This window comes from Sebastes umbrosus, chromosome 5 (assembly GCF_015220745.1).
Source record: "Sebastes umbrosus isolate fSebUmb1 chromosome 5, fSebUmb1.pri, whole genome shotgun sequence".
Lineage (NCBI taxonomy): Eukaryota > Metazoa > Chordata > Actinopteri > Perciformes > Sebastidae > Sebastes > Sebastes umbrosus.
In genome coordinates, this window is record NC_051273.1 from 7590248 (window position 1) to 7605484 (window position 15237).

Below are 15237 nucleotides of genomic sequence, written 5' to 3' on the forward strand. Positions count from 1 at the left end.
CAGGCTTTAAAAAATCTAGCCCGTGACGGGAGACTTTGGGGGTCATTTCAATCACAGGTCATTTCAGAGAGAGAGCGTTCCTATTGGCTGTGCTCCGGCTGGTGGGCGGTGCTTGGTATTTCCTAACCTGATCTCAACATGGCTGTCGGGTCACAAACTTTCTCATTTTACAGCTAAACAGTACACTACAAGATGTTTCTGAAAACATTTGAGGCGAGAAATAGGCATTACAGTAACAGAATATTGATTCACCTTTGATCAGCGCTGCCTAGTTTGACCGTTTGATCGGAGTTCGTGAGTGATTGACAGCTGCTCAGAAATGGATGAAGATGCCATTAGGAGCACCGGAGGACACACAGGCACATTCAGATTACCTGTCTCATGCACTACTGTCAGGATATAATGACCGTTTTATAAAAATAACTTTTTTTAATCATATTTGCTCCATTTCTACCCACTGCTGCTTTAAGTAATATATGGACAAATAGTGCAACATTAGTCATTTAATTATGCTTTTATTTATTTAGTTATTTTTCTTGTTATATATATATATATATACTGTACTTATTTTGCTACTTTCCTTTTGCCTTTTATTCTTTATTTAATCTTACTTTTATATATTCATTTGTTTGTCTAACCTTGCAAAACAGACTAAATACATTTTAATTTTAAAATTAGGAATCTTCTGTTTATATCTTTATACAAAGGGATATTTATTATTTTAACTAAATGTAATTTACTTAATTAAAAAATGAATGTCGTTGTTACCATACAGTATATATACTTCATGGCTTACTGTATGAGCTACACAATACTGATACGCAATACGGAGTAGTACTGTGACTGCGATGACCACTACAAAACAATCAATAAATGCATTCCTAGCATTAATAATAACAATAGGCTCAAATTGCCAGCTGCATTCATTCCTGTTTCATTTTCAGATTTGTGTTTGTATTATATCACATCAGTGTTTCATTTGTTGTTGTTGTTGTTTTGTCGGTTTGCCTAATTGTTAGTCTCCTCTGCTCTTTGGTTTGTTCACATAAACATTCACCCGCTCCCTCCCACTCTTTCTCTCTCTCTCTCTCTCTCTCTCTCTCTCTCTCTCTCTCTGCACCCTCTCATAGAAAATTAATCAGCGCACAAACACTAGCGCACACCCCTCTCTGGAGGCTGTTCTGTCACCGGCCCTTTCCTGCTCGTTGGTTGCAGCTGTAGCCTACGTTGCCATGACGTCACGCTGATCGATCCTGCTCCCGGTGCAGTGGGAAAGCACAGACACAGAAAAGGGCAGCGGAGTGAAACAGACTGGCAGAGAGAGAGAGAGAGAGGGGAAGGTGGGAGGGAACGAGGAGAAGAGGAGGAGAGAAAGTGAGAGCAGAGTGAAACCACACCTTATTCCAAGGAGGGCGGGACACAGGCAGCCACACACAAACAGCTACTACAGGAATAGTCACTGTGCAGGACGGGTGCAGGGTAACATATTGTGTGCTCTGGTGTGTTATTGTAGAGTCTGTGTATGTCCTCAGCATGGGTTGTCACTTGGCTCACACCTGCACGTTACTCTTTCCGCGAGCAAATCATTAATGTCACTCACCGGTGGGCAGCCTCGGCACACGCTGCACTGACATAAGGTAGGGTGTAGGGGAGGGGTTCGTGTGTGTGTGTGTGTGTGCGTGTGTGTGTGTTTAGCAGATTTGGTGTATTTACTCTGTACATGTCTGGTGGCTTTTGCTGTGCCTCTATTTGGATGTGTAAACATGTGTGTGTATTCAGTGTATGCACACAAGTATTTTGTCAAGCAAGAGCAGTTACTAATGTAGTGTTCTCTTGGGCCGTGGTGTCAAGAGATTCAAGCTGTAAGCCATGTGACTCCACAAAAGAGCTGCAGGGATTGGCTTAGGCCATCTCTGACCTCAGCAAACTGCCTCCGCCCCTCCTCAACACTACCACCCCCCTGCCAAACACACATACACACACACATAACCCTCCCTCTCGGTCTCTCCGCCTCCCTCCCTCCCTCTCTCTACCCAGCCTCTTTTATTTATTTTTTTCCTCCAGTTAGCTTTTCCCCCCACCTCTCAGCATCCTCGGCTGAGTGTGTAGGTTAGAGCCGCAGCAGCAGCAGCAGCAGTAACAGTAGCAGCATCCATGGCTTAAGCCCCAGCTCTGATCGGCAGCTAGCCCTGGCCAGGCCCCTACCCCTCCTCTTTCTTTCTATCTCTCTCTGTATCTCTCTCTCTCTCTCCTGGACTAGTTGACAGGCGACGTCTGGGGGTGTCTGAGGCTCACAGTTAGCCAGGGCGTTAGCCACATGCACACGGCTGCTCTGCTGCCCATCAATTCTACTGTATCTCTCTGGTAACCGGGGGCTTCTTCTCTTCTCCCCCCTCCACACGCCTCCTGCTTTCAATTCAGGCTCCTTGGAGATAGAGGAATGCAAATCTGCAACCATGATGGAAGGTAAGGATGATTTTCTTTTTTTATTATGCTGTCCCCTTTTCTACTGTCATACAGGGTAATCCCCCTTTATGTCCTTGTCCTACAGTGCTTCATCTGCTGGCACGCGTGTGTGTGTGTGTGTTTGGGAGGTTCAAATGTCATAAACTGCCTTTGCTATTTTGAGTGCATACATTCCGTTGAGTTGCGTGTTATTCTTAGGAAAAGGGCACAGCCACTGAATGTCTACCACAGAGGCACAATGGCGAAGCTAATTGAACCGTGTGTACCTTGTGAGTGTGTGTGTGTGTGTGTGTGTGTGCATATGTCTGAGTAACCCTCCACCCCCCTTTTCCCCGCTTCCCATCGTAAAGGATTATTTGGATTTATTGTGCAGGAGGGCTTATGTGCCCAGCTGGCTCACTTGTATAAATTCTCTTTGTATGGTGTTTTTCTGAAACACATGCACTGACACACTCGTGGCACCGTATGACTCTGCTGTGTATCTGCTCACAACACATTGCCATTTTTTTACCCGGTGCTTGCGTGTGGATTGCATATCTGTAGAGGTGGGTGCATGCGTACATTCGTACCCACCCATGGTCGGACTGATCCATCTCCGTAGTGAGGAAAACGAGAGCAGGTGATTGTTTTAGTTTCATGTCCCTTTAATTGATGACATCATCAGGGGGGAAGGCCAGTGATGGAGGGATGAATCCCTACAGCTCTGCAGCTGGCAACCCGAAAGCCTCCGTCCATCCATCTGCTTCACACGATATCTCTTATTTCTTATCTTTAATATTATTCAGGCATCCTATATTGATGACTACTTGCCATTTGTTTGATCAGAACAGCCTAAATATGTTGACTGACTGAATCAACCTTGGATTATGTAAGCTCCCATAGTCCACGATACATAGGCAACGTTATGAGGCAGTGAACATGGGGAAATATGTGTAGATCACGATTTGATCACAATATTTACCCCCTGCAGTTACGTACATTTCCTCAAAGTGGTTATTTTTTTGTCTGTGTTCCAAAAAAAGCTTGACGATGTCACTCGAGCCTCATTCCAGTGCATTTAGTAAATGAACTCAATGCCAGTGTGTCTGTCTGCTGCTGAGGAACAATCTCATTAGCTCATCTCAATTGGTTGTGTTTGTGTTTATGTGTGTGTCGGTCTATCAGTGTTTCGAAAGGAATGATGTTATTGCTGCCCGGTGATGTGTAGCCATGTCATTAAGTTAGAAGTGGATTTGAGGGGAAGGCAGGAACCTATACATTGATTTTGAAGTGACAGCTCTCATAGTTAGTTTCTAGCAGTTTGGACTTGGACAATAATTATCATCTATATATAGTTCATCTATATACATGTATATAAATCCTAAACCAGATTTTTGATTATTTCAAATACTGAGCCTACTGGCTTGAAGCATGGTGCATGTTTCTGTAAAGATGTCATGGAGGGTGATGATGTGATCTTTTGTTTGTTGATACAACAACATTTCCAACTTTTACAGAATTGGCAGTAATGTTATCATGACCACCGACCATGCCAGCTAGTGGAGGAGTGTAGACTATGAAAACAATCAACAGCTAATTCAGTCATCCAAACTTTATTGCACTATAAGGGGAATTTGGTTCGCCATAAAAAAGGTAACACTTGCGTAAAACAGAGAAAATAAGCAATAAAATAAACTCTAAATGGATCACTGCCACATGCCAAACAGGAAGTTCTTTACTCATATAATACAGTGAAAACTGCTTTGAAATTTGCTATATAGCCGTGTAATGAATTGAAATGGTTATCTGACGAAATGGGTCCGTAGATCTGTTGAATTTAACATCTCATGATTATTTATTTGTTTGTAGGAGACCATGATTTGGACTGTTGTTAACTGCCCAAGCATGCTTAAGATCTGAGATTAAAGGTCTGCTGTGTAAAGTCAGAGTAAAGCTACATTTAAATTGAATGAATGGCATTTCAATCAGTGGAAATGGCTGATACAATAATAATGAACTATTCTGTATGTTTGACAACAGTGTGTTAAACTGCCATGCTACAGTATCATGAAATAGATGACAATCGGCCTGGCAGTCTGGAGTAGGTTGTAATGACCGCAACCATAACGGCATCACTGTTTGTCACACACACACGTCATTGTACAGACTATAAACTGCTCAGTATAGGTTATAATTTAGATGATGACCATGATACATGAGGCTACACCCTTTCTGACCCTGTCAGAGTTTGGACAGAGCTGTGGTTGTAGCACACAGCCACCTTATGCACAATGATGTCTAATAAGCTCATGCTGACTGCGCACGTACAGATGCACGATAGATATTAACATTATTATAAATATTGAATCTCTCAGGGTGATAATAACAGACAGTGCAATAGCCGGTAGCTAATGATCAACCCAAAGTGATTCAGTGTTCCCTTTCATATTTGGTTTATGCTGCACAGTGTTGATCAGTAAAATATAGTAATAGTGGTGTTGATAGGTAATCTCTTTTTTTCTCTGTTGCAGGGCACAGCAGTATACAGATCTTTCGGTTCTATTTTATGTACAGTTTTGAACAAAAGTTGAACAAAAATAGTACAGTAACAGAACCGATTGATCCAACAATAAGTATTTTTTTTTAGTATCAAGCCTCCTCCAACTTTACTTTACAACAGTAAGAAATGACGAGCTAATCTGCTGCTCCACCATCCCCCCACAAGTGTGCTGCTGTCCTGTCATCCACTGCATTTGTCACGAGCCAAGTTGTTAGGTAACAGTTGAGAAGAAAAAAATAGACCGTCTGCAAACCGCTTCCCGTCCATTAGCATGGCTAGCACACAGGCTTAGCATGGACTGTGTGAGGGCAGGATTACAGTCAGGTGTTAAAATTGGATGCTAATCCTCGTTAGCTCTGCTTTTTAAAGCCCCATGTCATGGCCAGCATGGCTGTCCCTGGGTAACACACAAGGTAGAAGACATTTTGGTTCAAAGGGAGAGAGGCAGTATTAGTATACTGTAGTATTAATGATGACACCCCCCCTTCCGCCTTGACACAATATAGTGGATAAAAAGAGGGATGTTGTGCTAAATTTAACTGTTGGTGAACTGTGACCTCTAAATGATGATCACAATAATGCAAATTCCCGACAGTGAATCCAAAAATCAAACATGCTTTCAGAACAGCATTTTTCTCTGCTGTATTTTTCCTTAAAAAAAACCTCTCCCTGTATAATATACAAAGTTTTAATAGTACTTATGCTCATTTTCTATGAATTTCCTGTTTACTGCAAGTGGGATTACTGCATCTCCGGTTGTGCACAGTGCGAGGCAGATGTCATTTTAAGTAACTCCAGTATGCTTTTCTGTACTCACGAGAACCTGCGCTTGTGTGGTGGTTGTTTCACCAGTAATTTACTCAGCTCCCCTCAAGGTAATCACACTGGTGCAGCATGGGATTCCTGATCCCATTAGACTTTGAGGGTGGGAGCTGTACGGAGGAGGCTCCGACATCATCAAAAAAAGCGACGTTTAATAGATTCAATTTCTAATCGTATAAGAGCAGTGTATCACTTATAAACTCAAATGAGATGACATCAGTGACTACTCTTTCTTAATGTCCAGTAATGCTTTTAATAGTGACCCTCTGACTGTTCATCTAGCACTACCATCAAGCCCAAACTTCCCCTCCTACACAAGAACTGATGCTCTGATGCTCCCAATGGGGAAAACCCTTGATTTTAATGAACCCATGGCATTTCCTGTAGCACCACCATCAGGAGGAATTGTAGTTCCGACACTGACGTGGCTCTAAGAATAGCAGAAATCAGTATGTTGTGAGCATTTCTTCAGTATGTTGTTGCATAGTGTTGTTGACTCCATCCAGCAATTTTGTGGGTTGTAATGAACACTGCAGCCTCTTGTGGCCACTAACAGGGCTTCAGACTTGTAGTCTTGTTAATCCTAGTTAGTAGCAGTAGGAATCAGACTGTCACAGCGAGGCCCAGTACTTAGAGCTTGCCCGGCTGAAACTGGGATAAACCCTTGACTGGAATGCTGCAGAGTTGAGGGCAGAGAGGACACAAGGCCATATGGTGGGCTCCACTTCATTCCTTTAATGGGCTATTACCTGACTTTATGTCAAACTTGATGATTATTTGCTTTTAGTGATCATGGCCGAGTGTGGGGACTGTCAAATAGTAAATTATATCAGTATGATTATATTGTTTTTGCTATGATATAAATAAATTAGGTTCTAAACTCCCTGTCTATCTGGCTCAGCGCATGGCATACAAGCATGAAGGGTCATATCCACTGACTCGGCTTGTCACAAGCTTCTCAGCATAAAAGATCATCTCTTTCAATTGAGTTGTAATGAAAGTAACATGATATTGCTGCTGAGATCCCTGTGGAATAACCAGTGTGTGTTGCTCATGGGTCGAGTGCCAGCTCTTGGACTACAGTTTAACATTAACCCATCACCTTTATCAACTTTTCTTTGCTAAAGGGCTACTGGCATGAGCAAAAGAGAATTGGGGTTGGGGTCATGGTCATGTATTCCATTTTTCTTCTCTTTTAAGCTGCATCAAGGGCTTTTCGGGCGGAGAGCAACACTCCGCCTGCATACTTGCTTGTATCTGCTGGATCTGACTGCACTCTCTATGTGAATAGAGAGGCAGACAAGCGCTCCATGACTAAACGTCAGGTGCTAATCGTGGCAACCATGGAAACTGCTTCTGTGCACTACTGTATGTATCCCTGCCGGTACAACTGTGTGGTGTATCATATATCCATAATCACTGCTCGATTTGTTGACACACGGGACATGATGCCAACCACAGACTGTTAATGTTGATAGCTAAAGTTAGCTAATATAGCATTGTCGTTTAAAGGCCCAGAAACACCAACCCAACATCACCTTTGAGTTGCATCGCGTTGCCTTTGTCCTGGCCAAAAAGTTGCACCCAAACACACCGCAAAGACTACAGCCAGCGGCCAACTACCACGTACGTTCTGCACCTGCGTGAGAGGAAATAACTCTTCACACCAGCAGGTCGCAGTAGTCTGTATTAGTCATTCAAAAAGGGAAACCGGAAGACCGAGAACTGAGGATATAAAAGCCATTGTTATGATTCGTACATGAAATAAAGTGGCGTTTGCCGACCATTTTCACACCACTCTCACTCACCACCTAGCTTCGTTCCAGATGGCCATGTCGCTGTGAAATATTAATGTATTGGAACGATCAGATGAGATGAAAAATGAGAAGAGCCTTCTGTGTTTTCCTCTTGAGTTTACTTGTTGGCTTGCTTTCCTCATTTTCATTTCTCTTCTCGTGCACTGATACGTTTAATCTGAACCGCCAATCAGAGTGATTTCTCTCACCGACGGGCTCCTCCGCCGATTGAACATGCTGAATCGGCTGAAAAACACGGGCAGACTAGAGCCGACTGTGCGGGAGACACCGAAAAAACTAGGTCGATAGACGCTCACCGACGGCCCCAAAATGTCCGACAGCCAACCGTCGGCTTGGTGTGTCAGGGCCTTAAACATTAACGTTACCTGACACATCCAGTCTTGCGCTGATGCTCTGCCATACGAAAGCCCTCCTGTTCATGTCCCGAAAACAATTTTCTATTTCAGGGAACTCACAAATGCCAAGGATCAGTCTCTCATCCATTGATTTGCAGTGCACGTCGCGACGCGCAGAAAAAAGGTTCAAGACATGTCAACCCTCCGCCTCCCTACCTGCCCGCTCGCATCTCATTGAAAATGAATTACGAGGCGCGTCAATCGCTCCCCACGTGAAAAGCCCTTTAGAGGGATGCTTTTTCTGCCACACAAACTCACTTAAACAACACTGATAACATTTCAAACAATTGAAATGGGGTTTGTGAAGGTAATGTTCAGCCATTTCATGCAATAATTACAAACATACAACTAACAGACACAAACACAGTGTCTTTGTATTACCACAAAAAACTATTACCCCCTGACTTGAAGAAGCCTTGGAGAAAGATCAGTAATGTCAAATAGTCAGCAGCATATCTCTGGTCAACTCTGGTCAATGTACTATGGCATCCAATAGCCTCTAACTCTAGAAGGACTCTGCTGCCATATGGTTTCCCGGGTAACGACCATGAGGCTGACTCACGTCTGTTTTGGTAATGAGCTTGGCAGAGGCTCCCAAGTGCACATTTTCATTGATTTCTGAATATTTGGTGGGTTGATGTGGGCACAAAAGCCTGAAGGATGTTGCACCAGGTCTGTACATGTTGTTCAAACCATTGTTAATGGTATGTGTTTCCTCTCAAAGCCCTCTGTGCAAGGATTGCTATGCTGCTCCCGGTTGCAGACCCAAATGAGTAATTTAATGTCTTGCCACTGGCCCAAACACATAACTCATGTGGGCTGATGCATCGGAAACAGCCCTCAGTGGCCTAGCAGAAATCTTAGGATGGAATGAAACAGAGCAGCACGCCGTCTGTGAATGTGAAATGTCTCCCTGCCATCGCTCACGATTGGTGCCACTTATTCTTCATCCATGAGTCATAGTTTGAGTCCGTGTTTCTCCTGGCTAGATTAGTCTAATCTGGTCGTCCATAGACACAGCCATACACAGACTCATAAATGTATCCATCCCTTTTTCATAGCAAATACAAGCAGTATACATACTTGCATACAAGTCTTAGGTTGTTGTAGCCCCCAGATGGTGATTAATAGGACATCCTGTCTGTTTGTGGAAATTCCTACAATGGAGCACAGTAGGAGAGGCATGTTACTGCTTTAACAACATGTGATTGTCGTATATGTGTGTGTTCAAATAATGATTGTGCACATTCAGATTCAGAAACTTTCCCAGTGGGGCAATATGCTTTCCAGACATTAGTCCAAACAAATACATACAGTATAATACATCAAACACAGCACAAGATCCATATCTCCTACACTGTCACCATGAAACATGACACACATAACACCTTTGGGGAGACTAAGGCCCTGATCACACAGAGCACATTTTGCAGGTGGAAAACGCGAGGCGAACCACAATGCCCAATTTCTTGTCCAATCAGACAGAGCGTTTTTTGCAGTTTGCTGCGTCTTTTTATTTTATATGTTGCTGGACAGCCACCAAATGAATGCTAACATTACCTTAAAGGAACAGTGTGTAGGATCTGGTGGTATCTAGCGGTGCGGTTGAGATTGCAACAAACTGATACCTCTCTCGTGTGCCAAGCGCGTAGGAAAGCTACGGTGGCCGACCTGAAAACGCGAATGTCCCTCTCTAGAGCCAGTTGTTGTAAGAGCAGTGTAGGTCATTTGGAGCAGAGCCAGTGCTTAGAGTGTGTGTACAAGGGAAGGGAGTGGTGAAGCAAGAGAGAGAGAGAGCGGTATCGACTGGAGCAACTAACGTTATCGATTCCGGCCCAAGCCGTTCTAGGCTACTGTAGAAACATGGCGGTGCAACATGGCGGCCGATTCCATGAAGAGAACCCGCTCCCTATGTAGATATAAATGGCTCATTCTCCGGTAACGAAAACACGATTCTTATTTTCAGGTGATTATACATTAAAGAAAACATAGTTATTAATATGCCATTTCTACCAATAGATCCCCCTAATTGTTACATACTGGTCCAAATAGTTAATAGTACAGTTTAAATTAATGAAAATAACTTACCCAAAATCTCAAGTACCGCACTAATTTGCCTCTTGCTGTTTTCTGTTCAGATCATAGTAGCTACGGTTGGTAAAGTCATATATCTCTGAGTATCCAGCAAAAGTCACCACAATGAGAAAAAAACGTTCATGACGTTGGGCGTTTTCTGCTCTGAGTCTGAATTTTTTTTCATGCAAGATGCTCAGCAATGCAAAAGCAGCATGCAAAATGTTTCACTCATTGAAAACAATTAGAAAAAGCTGCCCCAGGCTGCTAAAATGCACTCTGTCTGATCAGGGCTTAAATCTCTGCCCTGATGGAAGCATTTGGAATTCAACATGTAAAGGATGTTGAGGGTCCAAAACAATAGTCCGTGCCTCTGAGATGGTGAAGTGATAGACAAAGCTGTTTCTGACGTTAGTACGTATTGTGGAGTGTCAAGTCTGAGTCACTGGAGTTTCCTAATAATAACATAAGTGATGCTAACACAACATTAGACTGCTGGAATGTAAAACGTACATGTGTATATGTCTGTTCAGTCATCATAGTGCATGTTTGTGTGTGTCTTCCTCATTGTTGAATGTGTCACAGTAGAATGGGTCCATTGTGACCGTGCTTGACAATAAGTTTGACAGAGACCCAAATGAACTTTCCCACAACAAAGACAGGCAGGGACAGAGACTCAGGAGAGGAGGAGATGGAGGGAGAGCCGTCAAAATCAATCTGCTCGGCCTTGTTCACACTCTTCCTAACACCACATTCATTCATAGACACAGCAGCACAAACATCCTCACAACAGCCCTCCAAATTCCATCTTGTTCTTTGTGCAGCTGATACACCCGCTCACACACACACACATGCATAGACCAGCTTATGTAATGATGCCCAAGATTCAAAGCCAGATAAACAGACATGTTTGTGTAATCTAGTGGCAGCTGGGAGAAGATGAGGTTCTCCTACAGCGTAATCAAACTGCTTACTTGAATGACATATCAGATTCAGTTTGAAAAATGTCTTTGCCAAAAATGTCATCAGATAAAAACAACAACTATTTAAACTGTATTTGTACGTTTGGGAAGGATCATACTTTAGTAGTTACAAATGAAGCACTGCGTAGTAAATACACACATAATTTAGCAGATAATTTTCCTTGACTAAATAATGTTTTCATTACCGCTGTCGTTTGATTAAAATATTAGATAATTTGTAGTAGCTACACTGTCAGTTCAGCTAGAGATAAAAACATACCCGGCAAACTCCGGTGAACACAGGAGTCTGACTTTATAGGATATTAATAGTTTATTATACAAAAACATGTTTTTTTGTTGTTTCCGCAAGTGTACACTTTTTAAGTAAGCAAAACCCTTAATGAACTAAACTTAATCAAAAATATTATGGCTGTCAATCGATTCAAATATTAAATTGCGATTAATTGCATGATTGTCCATGATTAATTGCGATTAATTGCAAATTAATCACACATTTTTAAAGGGAGATTTGTCAAGTATTTAATATTCTTATCAACATGGGAGTGGGCAAATATGCTTGTTTTATGAAAATGTATGTATATATTTATTATTGAAAATCAATTAACAACACAAAACAATGACAAATATTGTCCAGAAACCCTCACAGGTACTGCATTTAGCATAAAGAATATGCTCAAATCATAACATGGTAAACTAAATTCCAACAGGCAACAACAGCTGTCAGTGTGTCAGTGTGCTGACTTGACTTTGACTTGCCCCAAACTGCATGTGATTATCATAAAGTGGACATGTCTGTAAAGGGGAGACTCGTGGGTACCCATAGAACCCATTTTCACCCATTTGAAAATGGCCATAACGTTTTTTCCTCACCAAAACATAGCTCAAGTTTGGAGCGTTATTTAGCCTCCATCGCAGGCTAGTATTACATGGTTGGTACCAATGGATTCCTCAGGTTTTCTAATTTAATATGATGCCAGTATCTTCACTCTAGCTTCAAAAATTGAGCCTGCTACAACCACCGGAAGATCGATTGTGTTAATACGTTAAAGAAATTAGTGCCGTTAAAACAAATGTGCGCTGACTTTGACAGCCTAGTTTTCAAAAAATATTTTTCCTCGCAGTAGTTGCTTCTTATCTTCCCATCGGTGCCATACCGGTTTATGTAAATTGACACATCACATATTAAAAACAAACTGGAAGTAGCACAGACTGTTGACTAACAGACTAGGGATGCTGTTTTCATCCTGACAGGGCCCACGTAGAGATTAGAAGAGCCTGCTGTCAAAACAGTAGGTGATTTGATGTCAACGACGTGTAGTCTAATTTAATCAGTGGCTCTAGTTTTATCATAAAAAGACGGTCTTGTGTTGTGGCTGCTGCTTTGTTCTTTCACACACACCAAAAGGATGTGTTCAGGTCACACAGCCTACTGTAGATCCTCTGTGAGCCTAACTTTGAGTATTACAAGGTCTCCCTATATCTCTATCTCGAAGTCCTGAGGCACACACACATTAAAAAATGCTGCTTTCATAATAGTGTCTTTTCCAGAGGCCATAGCAGAGCAGCCAGGAGAGCAATCCACAGTACCCAATTAGAGGAGAGACAGACAATGAGAGAGACACACAGAGAAAGAAGCTGACACGAGCTGGGAGATAGAAAGGGAGAGTGAAGAGTCAGCCATTGCCAGGAAGAAGCAGGTAAACAGAATGAGGAGTGGTGGAGATAGGAAAGGAGATGAAGTGAGTTAAAATGTCTGAGTAGGATAGCGTGAGAGTGGAAGAGATCCACAGAGAGCAGCAATGCGTGTCAGAGCCCCAAAGGGAGAGGGCAGAGGACAGTGTAATCATAGTGAAAGGCCTGTATTTTGTTGAGTCACTGAGTCTGATCAGCTCATGTGGTGGGAAGGGGGATTAAGAAATTATTAAAAGGGGTTGCGTAGATTTGGTGTCCTAGATTTTATTTTGTTATTTCATGTTGCCTTTTTGCATCTTGGCTCAAAATGGCAGCTTCAGTTATATCCTCATTTCTGTCACCACTCCAGTGTGTACAGAGGGAAAAAAAATCTGTTACATTGTGGATAGTTTACTGATGCATTGCTTTGCTCATGCCAAGTTGTGTCTTGCTGTTCAGGTAAAAGCTTGTTCACATCGGTGAGCATCAGTGGTTGCCAACCTTTTTCCTTAGGGGACCCTTTTCTATCATTGAGTTAACTGATGACCCCTGACTAAGTGACATATTTTATGGATATTTCATATTATATTCAATGCATAACAATAACAGTATAGAACAACTGATGAACTGTACAATTTACTCAAATAGTGAACTCAATAACTGCTGAACAAGCGATTTGGATCAAATTTGAGCAGATTATTTCCTGTGAATATTGACTCAGAGATGAGTTTTCCTGTTATTTTAGGGACTTTTAATACAATTATCTGTATTGTGTATTTTTTTTTTTAAACTTTTAACAATTATACTTACTTAATAGGCTTCTTTTTTTTGACAAATTCAGTGTTTTCTACTCCCTGATGCTTGGCCATTGTTCTATCAGCTCTTTGGTTGTTTTAACTGCGTACTTTTCTAATGCAGGACGAGGCTGTTTAGCAGTGAGGGAAGGCTCTGTGACTATAGCTTGTGTTCAGATCTTCACCGTACCCTAATCATGTGAGATTTGTTTTAAGTTTATATTTTAAATAATAACCCCCACTTTAAAAATAACAATTTAATTTTTTTTTTTTTTTTTTTTAAGATAATATTTTTGGTCTTTTGCCTTTATTTGATAGTGATAGATTTGAAAAGGGGAGAGAGAGAAAGAGGGGAAGTAAAGGGCCACAGGTCAGATTCAAATCCCTGGCCGCTGTGGTAAGGACTAGGGCGCCTGCTCTATCAGGTGAGCTACCGGGATGCCTCTTCGTTTAGTTTTCTTCATAGAAATTAAGAAATACTGAGATATAGGCCAACTGTAAAAAAAAAAAAAAAAAAAAAATTTTAAAGTGGTCTTACACCCCTTAAAATAAGAAGGCATCGCGACCCTCTGTGAAACTTTGGCGACCCCTTGTGGGGGTTGGGACCCCCAGTTTGGGAACCAGTGAATGAGCCCATGTGAGTTGCTATATAAACCCATTTATCATCACATAGTGCTCTGGTGGCATCTCCGTCTTCACTCTACCTCTGCTGTTCCCATCTTCTACCTCATACCATCCCTTCTCCACCTGAGTATACCTTTCTCTTTCTTCACTCTATTCATCCCCTGACTATTTCTTATGTCCTGTTGTCCTTCTTTCCTTAATCCTTCCCTGCACCTTTTCCTCCAGCACTGTCTTTTATATTCTGGAAGAAGGGGTGGATAGACATGGTGGCAGGGAAACCCCTCAGGGATGTTGGATTTATTTGGCCATATAATATTAATGTGCTTCTCTGCATAATGTATTCAGCTCCCAAGCTGACTGTTAGTGCTTGGCACAATCTCCTCTTAGACTCTACTTAATGAATGAATTAACATGAAATCGTATTGCGGTTAAATAGATTAAATTTGTGTGGTCTTTTTCTTCTTCGTTTGTGAGAAAAAACGTCAGAACACACGATCATGATGAGTATTTATGCACTTGTTTTTTTTTGGAGTACCCACTTACCTTCAACTTGCGTCATCTACTTCAATTAGTGATTCCCTTAGTTTCCCAGAATACTGTTCACCAAGCCCCGGGGAAACCACATGACTTATTCTGCGGTGGGTTACATGTGAAGAAATACTGTAAGACGGGGATTAGAAGTATGCAAATTGTTGAAGATAATGGATGATAAATTCATGATTATTGCCCCATTTGTCAAACCATAACGTGTCTCGTCTGCGTTGAATTTCTACTAAGGGTGAAGAAAATAACATCTCATATGAGTTTCATCCTGATTTTTCACTCTAGAAAGACATGTTTGCTCTTTGGTCCTGGAAGCTGACATGAAAACCTGCATTGTTATTTTAGCCGAAGCATTTTCAACCTGACCTCACACTCTTATCTGTGGGAATAAGAAAAATATAGCAGCAATGAACAAAACAGGCCATGAAATACAAGATAGACTGCTGACATCAGTTATTTTATGTTTCCTTTTAGGCTTCAGTTTTCATGTCCCTTCCTTCCTCCTTCCAT

General features: G+C 41.9%; 1 protein-coding gene across 9 annotated transcripts in view; it reads left to right on the forward strand.

Annotated features, from left to right (window-relative positions):
- sgip1a (SH3GL interacting endocytic adaptor 1a) overlaps positions 1 to 15237 on the forward strand; it is a 94421-nt gene that overhangs the window by 17879 nt on the left and 61305 nt on the right. For 6 of the 9 annotated variants that reach the window (XM_037770577.1, XM_037770571.1, XM_037770574.1 and 3 more), the window contains one exon: positions 2422 to 2466. The exons of 2 other annotated variants lie outside the window; for them this stretch is intronic. In XM_037770577.1, the coding sequence (XP_037626505.1) occupies positions 2422 to 2466 (45 nt within the window). Of the gene's footprint in view, positions 1 to 1336; positions 1638 to 2421; positions 2467 to 15237 lie in introns of those variants that run through there. One more of the 9 variants, XM_037770580.1, reaches the window with a different exon arrangement.